Raw genomic sequence first — 16,106 nt, 5'->3', positions numbered from 1 at the left:
TACTTAAGGGATGTTTGCTTCATTAGATTGGTTGATTAAAATTAAATTTAAAATTTATGATGTGATGAATTCCTGCCACCTTTTCTTTGCAGCCATGCAGCACAGGCCAGTTCTAAGCAGATTATCTTCTTTATTTTTCTCTTCAAAATTCTTGGCCAATCCAAACTGACAAGAAATAAGTGCAAAGGAAGTAAGTCCTAAAAACCAAGAGACAATTCCAAACTGTGCTCCTATCTAGTTTTGTGATATTAGCTAAATCGCTTCCTCATTCAGGATATCATTTCCTCCCTTGGAAAATGAAGGTGGGGGGGAGGATTAGATGACCTCTATTATGTCTCCCACTTCTAATGGTCTTTGACATATCTCCAAAGAGAGCCAAGACAAGACATTTGTGGGTTGAAGGCAAGGTTTGAGGTTAAAGACCCTTCACTGACTACTAGAAATTTTTAATCTTCCTTCTTAACATAGGGGTTCTGTTTTTAACAAATGAAAGACTTCCTAGTTAGAAAGTGTTTCTGATCTTAAGATGTATGTAATTGAAAAGAAAGGTATAAATATCTTTCCTTGCAACCCCCTCCCCCACTTTCTTCTCTGAATACTGCATTCTGGGATAATGCCTATTTTGCTTAACCCTATTTGGAGGCAGTTGGGTAGTTAGGTGGATAAAGGGCTGGGCCTGAATTCAGGCATCCTGGAGTTTAAATGTGTACTCAGACTAGCTAGATGACTCTGGCCAAGTCACTCAATCTCTATCTGCCCCTCTTTCCTCATGTATGAAAGGTATATAATGATAACATGTACCTCTTAGGGTTGTTGTGAAAATATGAAAGGCCCATAGCTCAGTGCATGACACATAGAAAATGCTTAATAAATGCTTATTTCCATTCATAAGTTGTTCACCGTAGTCAGTGAAATCAACTATCAATTATTCATTAGTTTATTATCTGTAGCACTTCTTATTGATAGCATCAAATTCCCATTCCAATACAAATAAGACATTGAAATTTTTATGTGCAGGCAAAAGAACAATGATGTCTCAGTGCAAAAATCATGGACTGAATGTCTCAGAATTTGTATTGTTTTTTGTCCTCCAAAGGCAAAGGAAGTAATTCTGGGTAATCTCTTGCTTTGTACTATCTTCTCTGATACTAGAAACGTTTTTTTGTTTTTTTGTTTTTTTTTTAATGTCAGTCTAAGTGTTATAATAGGCATACATCAAGGGAATCAAAAATGGAAAGCTATATGTTCTTAATAGGGTAAAATCGATTATTACTGATATTTATTTTTTTTTTACTTTTTTATATTTCCCTTACATTGTTACCCTATTTCTCTCAGTGCCAATCCTTTAAATTAAAAAAAAAAGAATGAAAAAGAGAAAAGAAAAAATCCATGACACTATTTAGTTTATTGAAAAAAATCATGACACTTGTGGATCTGTACTTCTCAAAGGAACAAAAGAAGGTATCTTTTTGTAGCAAAACTTGACCATTACAATTTCAAATTATTCTGTTTAGATTGTTTTGTGATTGTTAATTTCATTTACATTGTTTTGGTCTATGTTAATATTGTTTTTCTGGTCTTCATACTTTATTTACATCATGTAATATATCTTTTAAAGCATGTCTATAATTCATCACTTCCATTGTTTTTTACAACAAAATAATAATCTATTACGGCCATGCAACATATTTTATGTAATCATTCCTTAATTTAGGGCAACTATGTGGTACAATGGGTAGAGTGCTGGATTTGGAGTCGAGAAGGCTCATCTTTCTGAGTGCAAATATGGCCTGAGACATTTAGTAGCCTTTTCATTTTTTCATTTGCTTCAGGCAATAGCTTTTCAATTCCTATCTCTTCTAATTGATAAAAGTATCCTTTTTGGGAGAAAGTTGGAGTTCATCTTTCACACATAGTTATAAAAGTTATACATCTTGTATCTCCTGAAATTTTATGGTATAATCTTTATTATTAGGGTCACATTCACTTTGAGCCAAATTTCCATGCTGATTTGCACTTTTCCCAGCCGTTCTTACTAAGTTCTTTCCTAGGTATATTGTCTTTTTGTTTGTGTTCTAATTCTTCTTTGTCTAGTCTGATATATTTTTCTTTTTTTCTTTAAATCAGAAATAAATTGTTTCAATAATTACTGTATTATAATATCATATGAGATATAGAAGAAATCTTATCTTCCATAGTCCTATCTTTAAAAAAAAAAAAAAGAAAAAAGATTCACTTCATATCTATTTGATCTTTTGTTCCTCCATGTGATTTCATTATTTTGTCTAGTTCTTTATAGCATACTTTTGATAGCATGATTGAAATAATACTTAATATGCAAATTAACTTTGGCAATATTACCATTTTTATTACACTGGACCAATGAAGCCATGAGCATAGACTATTCTACTGATTAATTCAATTCTACTTTGTTTTCTTAAAGTAAAATTTTTGTAATTTTGTAAATTGTAAAAAATTGGGTGCACTTTCATAGATTGACTCTTAAAATATCTTATGAATTTATAAGTTATTGTTTAGTGAAATTTTTGCCCCCTTGAATTTACATATTAATTAACAGGAATGTCATTGCTTTTTTTTTGTTTGTTTTGGAGGGAGCTTTGTAATCTAAAACTTTTTTTGTTTATTTTGCTGAGGCAATTGGGGTTAAGTGATTTGCTTAGGGCCATACAACTAGGATGTGTTAAGTGTCTAAAGCCAGATTTGAACCCTGACTTCTGGGCTGGTGTTTTATCCACTATGCCACCTAGCTGTCCCTGCAATCTAAAACTTTTAAAGAAGCTATTAGGTATTTATTGATTTCTTAGGATTTTTTAAAGTAAAACATCAGGTCATCATCACATATAGATCCTCCATTCTTGTCTATCTTTATGTCTGTAATTTCTCTGCTTTGTTCTATTGTTATTAGTGGCTCTTCGATGACACACCCAATTTTGGTGAAGAGAGGTATCCTTATTTAACTCCTATATATTACAAAAGTTCTTAGTATGTGCCTAATAAATAATAATGCTTGTTTTTCATTGTAGATAAATATTTTCTAGCACCTTTTAAAGAAGAGACCTCTGTCTGTATCTACTTTTTATGTTTTATGGATTTGTTTTGTTTTGGATTTTTGCAAAAGTGAAAAATGTATTTTGCCTATGGCCTTTCCTGCATCTTTTAAAGTAAACTTTTTATATTCTTTTATTTGATTATAATTAATTAGGTTAATTGTTTTCCTAATATGAAATCCATAATCCTCATATAAAAATAGCCTGGTTAGAATGATTTAATTTTTTAAAGTTGTGATAGTTTTGTTTTTGTTTTTGTTTTTGTTTTTGTTTTTTTTTGGGGGGGGCTAAGATTTTCTTTTATTTTACAGGGTTTTTACTTAATTTAAAAATAATGAAATTGAGCTATAATTCATTTTTTTCCTTTTGATAGAATGGTTTCATTCTCCTGGTTGGAGAATAATTTGTGTAGCATAGGCATTCATTCTTTTTTTTTTTTTAAGTTTGGTAGAATTCTCATCAAAATTGAATTGAATTATGTGTTTTTTTCCTCTATTAGTTCTTTTAAAGCTATTCTAGTTCCTTTTCTGAGACTGGACTATTTGATATTCTCTTAATTTGGATATTTTATTTTTCTAAAGTCAATATTTTATTTCTCTTATATTTCAGCTGTGTTATTTAATTGTGTATAAAAGGTTCTTAAAATTGTTTTTCTTCTAGTTGAGCTTTCACCTTCTCTTATTTTTATTTTGTTGATCTCATTTTCTACCCTCTTATTTTGGTCAGGCTGACTAAATACTTATCAATTTTTAGTCTTTTCAAAGAATCAACTTTCTGTTTATAAGTTCTTTAGTCTTTCTCTTTTCCAATTTATCTTTTTTCTTCATTTCACAAGGATCCCCCTTTAGTTATACTGCATTATTTGATGACTTTCTAATTTTTTCAATATATATTCACTTTATTAATCCTTTCCCTTTCTATTTTTAAAATAGCTTTTGGAATTTGTTTGTGTATTTTTTTAACTTCTGAGAACTGTTAGTTGTACCTCGGAAATTTGAAGACACTTTCTCGTCACTGTTGTCTTTCAAGTAATTATGTTTTTTCTATTATTTGTTCATTGACCTACTTATGTTATTTCTATTATTTCTTCATTGACCTACTCATTATTTAAAATGTCAGTATTAAGTCTTCATTTAGGTTTGTGCCTTTTGTTTGGGCCTCCTGCTGTAATTATTATTTATTTTGTGTTGTAACCTAAAAAAGATGTGCTTTGTATTTCTCTTCATTTACTTTTTTTTTTTCAAATTTTCTATCTACTAACACATGGATTAATTTTGTAAAAGTGCCATATGGTGATGATAAATATGTAAGAAAAAAATTTGGTGGTTTCTTTTAGAGAGAGAAATCAAACTTCTAGCTCTAAATTCTCCAACATTTAGTTAATTCTATATTTTTTATGTGTTTTCTTTCTTCTAGAGTCATCCAATTCTTAAATTATTCCTACCAGGTTGAGTCTTTCCTTTCATAGCTTTTGCAAAGACAGGACTTGTCTCAGATTGACTTTTATCCCCTTATTTCAGACCTGATATAATCATTTACACTAGCCCTCTACTCAAATTCCTCCCATTGTTCTCTCTTTCCTCCCCTTCTCCAAATGGAAGTGTCTTCCTTTCCTACTTTGCACATATTTGCATATATTTCTATTAATTTGCATTGTATATAGATATATGTTTATTTTCCTATACTTATATTTGTATTGTCTTCCCTTATTGAAAGTAAATTCCTTGAGAACAGCTCCTTGAGACTATTGCCTTTTTGTACTTGTATTCCCAGAACCCAACAAAGTTCCTGATGCATTGTAGATACTTGAATAAATACTTATTGACTAACCCATTGCCTAAATCACATAAGTTCTAATTATGATATAGAATCAGACTGATTAAGCTAAACAATTTGAAGTAATTCATTACTAGTTTTTGGTTTGTGACATCAACAGATCTCAGAGCAGAAGAGCACAAAAAAAGATATACAAACTATTCAAGGAAAGCCTTAACTTTAATTGTAAAGTTAGAAAACCCTGCTAAGACTGTTATATTAAATTTCCAGAATAGAAAAGTTTCAAGGTGTTTTGATATTATTTAGGCAAATATATAAAAGTTAAAGCTTGAGTACAAACTGAAAGGCTTTAATGCTGAAGCAAATGAGTGAGAAAAGGCAATGAGAGGTTTCTCTCTACAACACTAAAGGATAAAGGATTGACTTACTGCAGTGAGAAATAGTGCAAAAAGTTTCTTCTTTTTTATAATTTATTAATTTTATAATTATAATTTTTGGCAGTATATATGCATGGGTAATTTTTTTTTACATTATCCCTTGTATCCACTTTTCCAAATTTTTCCCTCCCTCTACTCCCTCCTCTAGATTACAGGCAATCCCATACATATTAAATGTGTTACAGTATATCCTAGATACAATATATGTGTGTAAAACCAAATATCTTGTTGCATGGTAAGAATTGGATTCGGAAGGTATAAGTAACCTGGGTAGAAAGACAATAGTGCAAACATTTTACGCTCCTTTCCCAGTGTTCCTTCTCTGGGTGTAGCTGTTTTTTTTTTGTTGTTGTTATTTTTTTTTTTTTTTTGTCCATCATTGATCAACTGGAACTGAATTAGATCTTTATGTTGAAGACATCCACTACAATCAGAATATATCTTCATACAGTATCATTGTTAAAGTGTATAGTGATATCCTGGTTCTGCTCATTTCACTCAGCATCAGTTGATGTAAGTCTCTCCAAGGCTCTTCATCCTGCTGGTCATTTCTTACAGAACAACAATATTCCATAACCTTCATATACCATAATTTGCCCAACCATTCTCCAATTGATGGACATCCCTTCATTTTCCAGTTTCTAGCCACCACAAAAAGGGCTGCCACAAACATTTTGGCACATACAGGTTCCTTTCCCTTCTTTAGTATTTCCTTGGGATATAAGCCCAGTAGTAGCATTGCTGGATCAAAGTGTATGTACAGTTTGATAAAAAATGTTCCTTCTTCTATGATATTTAAGGAGAATATTTGCAAGAACTATAAATGTACTATGGAAAAGGGGCCTTTGCCACAGTATGACACCTTCAGAGGGGTGGGAGCAATATTTATAAAAATTGAAGGTTTTCTTGGCAGAGATATTTCTGTCATTTCCTTCTCATCTCATTTTAGAGATGAGGAAATTGAGTCAAAGAGCATTAAATGATTTGCCCAGGGTCACACATTTGTTTTCAGATCTTCCTGACCCCAGACCTGGCACTCAACTGTTGTGCCACATAGTTGTCCCTATACTCCTTCAGTAATAATGAGTTATCTGAATCCTTTTACAGTAGCAGGTTAAAATGTTTTTTTAAACTATTAGCTAGATATTAGTTTAAAAAACTATCAGATATCCTATGCCCTTCCCCACATGTCATAATGCAATTAAGCTCCCTCAGCCATCAAAAATGGGCATTTAGGTGGGACAGTGGCTAGAGTACCAGGTTTGAAGTCAGGAAGACTACTTGTCCTGAGTTCAAATCTTCCCTCTGACACTCATTTGCTGTATGATCCTGGACAACCCGCTTAAACCTTGTTTCGATTTTCCTTCTAATAGCTTTGACAAGAAAGCCACAAATGGGGTCACAAAATGCCAGACATGACTGAAATAATAACAACTAAACCTACCAAAAAATACCAAAAACAGCTGTACTATGTTCTGAAGCCTATTGTCTTGGATCACTACTTTCTTCTACTAATTGAATTTGTCTTAAAGAATATTTCTTTGATGAAAAAAAAAGAATATTTGAGAGTGTTTATGTCACTATGTGATGCTTAATCTAGTCCTTTTTTTAAACTTGTCTCACATGGGGAAAATGGGACATATATCTGATGCTTAAAGAGATATATTTTGCTGACTTTCTGGAGATCCACTAGACCTGCTAAACTTAAATTCATTATCTCCAAAACATTCATCATCTTTACCCCTAAACCGTCACAACTCTTAACTTCGCTGTTACTGTGAAGGACAATATCATCCTCCCAATACCTTAGGCTCATAGCTCAGCTCATAGGCTCATCCTGGATTTCTCACTTTCCTGGATATGGATCCAAGCAGTTTTCCCCTTCTCTTCTCTGACATTGTCCCCACTCTGGTGCAAGTCTTATTATACCTTACCCTGATTATTGCAATAACCTGTCTCAAATTTCTTCCTTGTCCAAACTGTCCTCTATTCAATCACAAAAGCATTTCCTAAGTCCAGGTTACCAATACTCTATATAACCTTACTCTATAAACCACAGTCTTCATATACTTAGTCCCCAATACTATTCTTCTAACCACATACTCCATAAATGAGACATTCCATCTATGGACTCTGAATATTCTCTCTGCCATCTGCATGTGGTTGCTTTCATTAGATTGTGAACTCCTTGAAGCCAGGTCTTTTACTTCATTTTCTATCCCCAGCATTTAGTAGAATACCTGGCCTATAGTGGGAACTTAATAAATATTTACTGAATTTAATTTCAGCAATTTACATATGAGTAAGCAAAGGCCCAAGGGGATAAAGGTGCTAGACAAGGTCACAAAGGTTAATGAGGATCAGAGAGCCAGTAACATGAATCCATTTCTCTGACACCAGAACTAGAACTAGATTCCATACACCATGCTACATTTGCTATTGATCAGCAATAATTATCTTCCTATACCTACCTGAGCTGCTCCATACATTACATTTTCTTCCTATTTTATTTTGGATCCAAAAAATAACTCTGATATCTCTATAACTGGCTGTTTCAAGATAAAGAAAACATAAGGAAGAGAGACTAAACACTATGATTTAATTCAGTAAATAACTAAGATTCAAAAATATTTCTCAGCTGTCATACTTGACTATCTCTGTCACAGGAGCATGTGGAAAAATCAAACACTGATCACAGAATTTATCCTTCTGGGATTTCCCGTCAGTCCAGAAATACAGATATTCCTCTTTGTGCTCTTCTCCTTGTTTTATGCTGTCACTCTTCTGGGAAATGGCATCATCCTGGGACTCATCTGTCTGGACTCCCATCTCCATATTCCCATGTACTACTTCCTCTCACATCTGGCCATTGTCGACATGTCTTATGCTTCAAACAATGTACCCAAGATGCTTGTGAACCTACTGAATAAGGGCAGAGGCATCTCCTTTGCTCCCTGCATTATGCAGATTTTTTTGTACTTAGCTTTTGCCAATGTGGAATGTCTCATTTTGGTTGTGATGTCCTATGATCGTTATGTGGCAATCTGCCATCCCCTCAGATACACTGTCATCATGAGTTGGAGATTGTGCATTACTCTGACCATTATTTCCTGGGCATTGAGCTTCCTCCTTGCTCTGGTCCATGTGATTCTCATTTTGAGGCTGCCCTTCTGTGGACCCCGAGAAGTCAACCACTTCTTCTGTGAGATCCTGTCTGTGCTGAAGCTTGCTTGTGCTGATACTAGACTTAACCACCTAGTTATCTTTGCAGCCTGTGTGTTTGTCCTAGTTGGTCCTCTCTGCTTAATCCTGATCTCCTATATGCGTATTCTTTATGCCATCCTGAGGATTCAGTCTGGGGAAGGAAGAAAGAAAGCCTTTTCTACCTGCTCCTCCCACCTCTGTGTAGTTGGGCTCTTCTATGGTAGTGCCATCATAATGTACATGACCCCCAAAACCAGCCATCCTGAGGAGCAGCAGAAAATCCTCTCCTTATTTTACAGTCTCTTTAACCCTATGTTGAATCCCTTGATCTATAGCCTGAGGAATGCAGAGGTGAAAGGTGCTCTGAGGAGAGTGTTGGGGAAGAAAAACCAATCCCAAAACATGTGACTTGCTCATAACCAGTTCCAAATCATTGTTATTCTTGGTGCTGTTTCATAGGTCTGAATATAAATCAAAAGCAACAACAGTTGTCTGCTTTCCCTGTCTCTCTGACCAGGTAATTCTAGAAATTCTGGATACTTCCAGTTTATTTTTCATATATCTTCCCTATTTAGCTATAATAATTTTGATATTGTTTTTTGTTTAGGATTTCTGGTTAAATCCTAAGGAAGGATTCAATATGTAAACTTTACATTAGGCTTATATCTCATCTTAAGTAATAACCATTTCCTTCTGAATATCAGAAAATAATTCATATCCTAGACTGGGTAGAGAGCACTGATCTTGACTTCATTCATTGATCATGATCCCAGATTTGAATTTCCTTTTTAATTTTTTTTCCTTTTCCATTAACAAAGGACTTTAGTAGAAGCTTGTACTTGGTGTTTATCCAAGCCTGGTAAGAATTCATAGCTGTTGATCCCATGCCCAAAATAATTCAACTAGTAATTATAAGAGCTGGATTTCAGAGCCACATCAGTCCTTTTCCCAGTATCCCAAATAAGCTATCAGCCAATCTCTGCTTGAATACTATCAATAATAGGAGTTATTACTTTATTGGGTAATATACTTCATTGCTGAATGAGTTTAATTCAAGGAAATTCTTCCTTACATTGAACTCATATCTAAATCCCTATAATGTATACCCATTTATCCAAGTGCTTGCTGAAATTATGCAGCATGAATCTAAATTTTTTACTATAAATTTCATAAATCAGGAATGTCCAATAATCCATCTTGCTAAGTTCCCTGAGTGGAAGGTGTTCCTCATACCTTCCAATATCATATAGCTACTTCTTCCTTCAGTCTCCTTTGGACTAGGTATTCTTGTACTCTCCCTATATTCCTTACAAAGAACAATCCTCCCAATTAAGAGTGTATCTGAGTTCAAAGAGGCTTTAGAAGTCACTTTATCCAACCTCCTAACCTGTTCAAGAATACTTCCACTGTATGAATCCTGGATGAGTTACTAAATCATATAATTTTGTTATTGTTGGAGGAGATCTTAGAGGGTAGTTAAAAATGAATTGCCTCAGACATTATGACTGCTTGTTTTACAACTTCTTTCATGTAATAATATGTGATATTATATATTAATTAAATGTGTTTATGTTTTAGTAAATATAAGGCTCCTAAAACCAAAGACAATATCACTTTTATTTCTGTGTCCCATCAATTTTCACAATATCTGTCACATGGGAGGTATATAATAAACATTAATTAATTTGTGTATTGGATTATACATTTCTTAAAGGTGTCTTAATTGTCTTTTTAAAATTTCCATCACCTAAGAACATTATCAGTTCATGTAGAAAGCGCTTAGAGATTATTTGAATACATAGTAGAGGAATTAGTGAATCTAGTGTGAGCTCTTAACAAAGAATAATAATAATAATGTTGCCAAGTAATATTTTATTTATGTAATACTTTAAGATGTATATTTTCCTATACTTGTGATACTTGTAAAAGCAACATATATTTTTTCTTCATTTTCTAAAAGCTAAGATAGGCTCAAAGAAACTAGGAGTCTTGCCCAAAGTCATCCAGCTAATAATTCAGCCAGTTATACTAAGAGGTGAATTTCAAAGCCATGCCTATCCCCTTCCCAATATCCCAAATAAGCTATCAGCCAACCTTTGCTTAGATATTATCAGTGATAGGGAGTTACTACTTTAATGGGTAACCTACTTCATTACTGAATGAATTTAATTTAAGTGAATTTTTTCTTATATTGAACCCAAATTTGAATCCCTATAATGTTCACCCATTTATCCAAGTTCTTTATGAAAATATGCAGCATAAATCTAATTCCTTCTACTGAAATTTCCATAAATGGGGAATATCCTAGGCCTACAAGTTTAGTTTATAGCATATAATAACAGACTCTATATGTTTCAAATCATTCAGGATTGATGGCAATCTTTTAGGTCAACAAAGTGGATTTGATAAAATGTAAATATGTAATTTTAAAAATGTAAGATAAATCAAAACTTCCTAGAACTACACATCAGTTGTTATTGAAGATTTCCTTGGCTACTCATTTATAACTGGCTATCATCAGTAATTCTAATTGTGTGATTGAAAGCCTGGAATGAGAAAGAGAACTATAAAGGAGATGGAATTTCATAAAAAGCCAAAATTGAGAGTGAAAGAGAATTTGAAGAGTTCTCATGCTAGGTTTTTAAAGACAACTTGTCACTTAAAAAATTCCTTGTCCTAATGACCAGGACAGTTCTTTTCATATAATAAATATTTTTGAACACTTGTTGAATAAATAATAATTGTTTGGACTGGAAGTCTGAAAAATTGACCATACTATCTTTTCAGAATAAAATATAGAGTAGAAGAAATGATGTTTAAGTGGTTAAAAGAGCCAATCTGGTGCCAAAGAATCAGGAGAGGGATCTCATTCCACATCAGTGCAAGAAAAAAAAAAGGGAAAAGTTTGCTTGGGATTGGAAGTTTAAAAAATTAAAGGGGAACTATAAAAATGGAAATAATAACCAGAGGAGCAAATGATTCAACTGAATTGTCAGAAGCAAAACAGGTTTAAAGAGAAATAATAAGAAATGAAGGAAAAAATTAACATTATTAGGAACATTCTAAGAAAGGTTAAATTTTAAAAGAGCTTGAAGAAAATTTTCTTTTAAATCTCAAGGAGTACTCTAGAAATAAAACATGGCACAGTGGATAGAGTACCAGGCCTGGAATCAAATGTGGCCTCAGACACTAACTACCACTGTGACACTAGACTTACCTCATTTATAAAATAAGCTGGAGAAGAAAATGGCAAATAATTTCATTGTCTTTACCAAGAAAACCCCAAATGGGCTCATGAAGAGTCAGACCTAAGTGCAACAACTGAAAAACAACAACCAAAAAACATTAAGAAATAATGAAGAAAATGACCAAAAGATTAGGCTGAAAAACATTAAAAAAAAAAGATGCAACTAAGAACATAAACTTACTAAGACAAAATAAAATCGAACACAAAGCAAAATGGAAATTTAAGTTAAAACAATTATATAGTTATCTCAAGCTGGATATCATGAAGATTAAAATTAAAAACATGTAGGACAGAAAGTGTTGTAATAATTCAAGATTATTAACATTCCAGGAAAAGATAGACTTTGAGTACAATATTATAGAGAATCATTAAACAAAATTTCCTGGAATTAAAAAGAAAATAGTGAAATACAAACACAATTCACACAAACCCAAAGAAGATAAAGTAAAGATTATACATGCCTAACTATATTACATTTGAATTAAATCCCATTATTAAAACAATGACCAAAATAAAGCTGCCACTGGAAGTAATAAATCAAAATTAATAATCAAGAAATTAAGATTTTTCAATGATGATACAATAAAAGAGAAGAATCTAAATAGGATATATGAAAAATGAAGAAACATGAACCAGAAACTTGGAATTATCTGGAAAAAAAAATCTCTCAAAATGCAATCTAAGTATATCTTTATGAGTAGCACTCAGATTTTGAAAAGAGATCTATAAAAGAAGCCCCATACATACATAAAAAAACAAAATCACACACATGCACTAATGAAGTAAACTCAATTCTTAAAGATTTTGCATTTTATAGGGGGAACCAATCTGTACATACATAAAAATACCTAGGATAAATAAAAATAAAAACAAAGAAATGCATACTTTGAGAGGGAAGGCATAAGGAGTTGAATCTATTGGGAAAATGTTCATGTGGAAAGTCATACTTGAGATGTGGTTTAAGTTAAGAGGGATTCTTTCCTTTACTATTTAGTAAACATTCTTCTTGCCTTATGTAGTCAACACATTTTTCAGTTAATGCTATACTTCCTAGGACCTCATAACCTTTTTCTTTGTCTCTATTGCACATTTATCAAAGTGTTAACAGAAAGTAAATCCCATATACATGCATATGGTTTTTACATCCTTTTCCCAGTTATCAATTTTTTACCACTTCAAATTGTACCAGATATATATAGTTAGGCAACCTCATGCAGTATTCATGTAACTGCACGTCAAAGGCATATTAGCTACAGGGGTGTATTGTATGTACATATTGTACATCTCATAACAGACATACATACAATATACACCCTACTAACATATTCTATTATGTGTAGGTGGGTGAAATTATTGATGCTAGAATAAACCAGGACCAAAAGCATAACCAAATATGCAGGAAATTTAAGAATCAATGAATATTTATTATGTTTATCAGCAAGAAATGAAAAAGATAAAACATATCATTTTCAATTTAGGCAGGAGGTAAATTGAGTATATGGTAGTATTGCACAGGGCCTGTTGCTAAGGCTAGTAATAGGAAAGACTCTTTAGATTAATTGCCTCTAGTAACCTCACCCTAATAGGCCAGTTCCAGATTTTGCTGAAAAAAGGAAGGTCATAGGCAAATTGAGAACTACAATATAAACAAGGTCAAGGACAAGATTGAACTGCAGTAAAAAATGGAAACTTGCTGTGAATTTTTTCTTTGACAATAATGATTGGTTATATCCCTCAATTCTAATTTTTCCTCTGTTTATGCTATTCTCTTTCATTTTATCCTATCCATTCTCAAAGGCATTATGTTTCTGACTTTCACTTCCCTTGATCTACCCTCCCTTTTTTATTCCCTTTGCTTCCTATTTTCCTGTATAGTGTATATGTTATGAGTCAATTCCAGTGAAACAGATTTACATACCCCTTCTCCATTTCCCCCATTTTTCCCTTCCATTGTAAAATCTTGTTTGTACTCCTTTTATGTCAGATAATTCACCCATTCTAGCTCTTCTTTTTCAAAACAAATGACTTGTCCAAGATCACACAGATAATAAAGGAATGAATTGGGATTTGAAGGTAACTTTGTCTCCCCAGAGCACCAGATCTGGAGTCAGGAAAACTCACCTTCTTGAGTTGAAATCTGGCCTCAGACACTTAATAGTTAGTAAGGGACATCTTAACGAACTTTATGATTTCAAATCTTGTCTTAGTCACTTCCTAGTTATGTGACCCTGGGCAAATCACTTAACCCTGTTTGCTTCAGTTTCCTTATCTGTGAAATATTCTGGAGAAGGAAATAGCAAACCACTTTGGATCTTTGCCAAGAAAATCCTAAATGGGATCATGAAGAGTCAAAGACAAAACAAATGAACAATTTTTGATTCCAAATATAGTGATTTCCTCCATCATGAGCATTCCGTGACCTATTTTTTATTCTAGAGAATTTCACTTCCATTCCAACCATATGTAGACAAATTCAATTCTTTAAAAAGCATCAGCAGAAGGAATGGTTCACCTAGGGGCAGGTACAAACCCTCCAAATTATTATATTGATTGAACTTATAATCAGATGAGATCTTACAAAAAATTCCTATAAGTTTTACCTTAGTCAGGACCCTGATGCATAGTTACTTGGATTTTGGCATTAACTTGTCTCTTCTCAAAAGATTTCTCTCACACTAACAAAAGGAATTGATTCCATGTCAGTTCATAGAATTTAAATTGCTGCCATCAGTCCCAAGCATGTCCCTTCTACAGATTTTTCTACTTTTTCATATTTTTTGCTCTCACAAAAAAAAAAAAATTTAGTTGTGATCTGGAACTGTATGCATCAGACTTAAATAATGAGGTAGAAAAAAGAGATATTTCCACAAAGAAGAAGAAAAAAATAGCCTGTGTTCTCAGTCTTATGTTTGGGCTTGCACTTTCTCTTCCTTAATGAGAACATCCAGCTCCTAAGCTACTACGTGACACCACAAGTGGAGGACCAATGTTCTCCTGAGAATGACCTCACTCATCCCTATAAAAAACATGGCTCCCTTCTGTGTTGAAAAGCAGCCTTGTTATGTAAGACAATGCTGATGTTCCCATACTAAGCTGAGAAAAGAGATTAGAACCTGCTATAATTGACATACTAAAGTTGAAGAGGAAGATGGCATATTCTTTGATGCCCTTTCAGTTCCCCCTCATGACATCAAGAACATCTTATTTCAAGACCCTCAATTCCTCCAAAAAAAGACTTGTAGTTGTTTTCTGGCCTTCTGGAGACTTTGGTCATCACTTGTCTCTTGAGTGATTTGCATCATAATACATCCTTGTCTCCTTTTCCTCTACAGCACCCCCCCATCAAAGGGAATTTCATGTTATTTACAAATCCTTTATTTGCTTGATCTAAAATATAACAAAACTACGTCTTTTGTTTTAACATAATTGCTTTATTTCATATGCCTTTTAAATTGCAAAAAAAAAAAATTGGCTACAATGAAATAGAATACATAGAGATAATGGTGAATGCTCAAACACCTATACTAGTAATATTACCTGTAATTTCTGTTATAATAAAGAATGGCCTGAGCACGCAGATTATTGTCTTCATAATAATATGCTTTGAGTGGAGGAATAGAATATTGAGGTGGGAAAGCTTATATTAGTGAAGTCTAAGCCATAAGAGAGAGTTCCATGGCCTGAAGTACTCACAAAATTTCCATTTTTCCTTCCCAAAGGGAAATCCATAGATTTTTGTACTGAAGTAGTGCTATAACTGTATACTCTAAGGTATATGAGAAATGAGAAAGAATGTTGTTTTTTTTCTCTCTCTCCTAGACAACAGGCTAAAATTAACATAGCATAAACAGTTGGTGATAGGGTGATGTGTGGAGAAGGAACAGGTGGTGTCACTTATAAAGTGCTAAAATGGTACCCCAAAGGAAAATAGGATTGTGCAAGTTAATATGCTGAAATCTAAAAAAAATTACAGAACATTTCTCTCAGAGTAAAAGGTACTGTAAGGCAAAAAATATCTCAGGAGATGTGGGTTTTCATCTTAATTGCTATTAACTTGCCATGTAATATAGAGGAAAATCATTCACATCTTGATCTCTATAAATTGAAGAGATCAAACTAAATCTCTAAGATTTCTTTCAAATAAATTTTTGTTGTTCAGTCATGTCCAACTCTACATGATCTAAAGACTTTTTTTCATGGAATTTTTTTGGCAAAAATACCAAGGCAATTTACAATTTCCTTCTCCAGAGCTCCCTCTTTTTTTACAAATGAGGAACTGAGGCATTGTGGTTAAGTGACTTACCAAGGGTCACAGTTATGCATACTATCAGGCATGCTTTTTTTAGAATTTCTATCCAAATTCATGATGTTACA

At 33.1% G+C, this 16,106-nt stretch overlaps 1 protein-coding gene across 1 annotated transcript; it reads left to right on the top strand.

Annotated features, from left to right (window-relative positions):
• Positions 1–7,951: 7,951 nt before the first annotated feature.
• LOC141545202 (olfactory receptor 2A5-like) lies at positions 7,952–8,893 on the top strand. The gene has a single exon (XM_074272227.1). It carries the CDS (start codon positions 7,952–7,954, stop codon positions 8,891–8,893), a length of 942 nt encoding a protein of 313 aa, XP_074128328.1.
• The last annotated feature ends 7,213 nt before the right edge of the window (positions 8,894–16,106 follow it).

The sequence above is a fragment of the Sminthopsis crassicaudata genome, chromosome 5, assembly GCF_048593235.1.
Source record: "Sminthopsis crassicaudata isolate SCR6 chromosome 5, ASM4859323v1, whole genome shotgun sequence".
Classification (NCBI taxonomy): Eukaryota; Metazoa; Chordata; class Mammalia; order Dasyuromorphia; family Dasyuridae; genus Sminthopsis; species Sminthopsis crassicaudata.
Note: the sequence above shows the minus strand (reverse complement) of the source record. Positions and strands in the feature narration are given on the sequence as shown.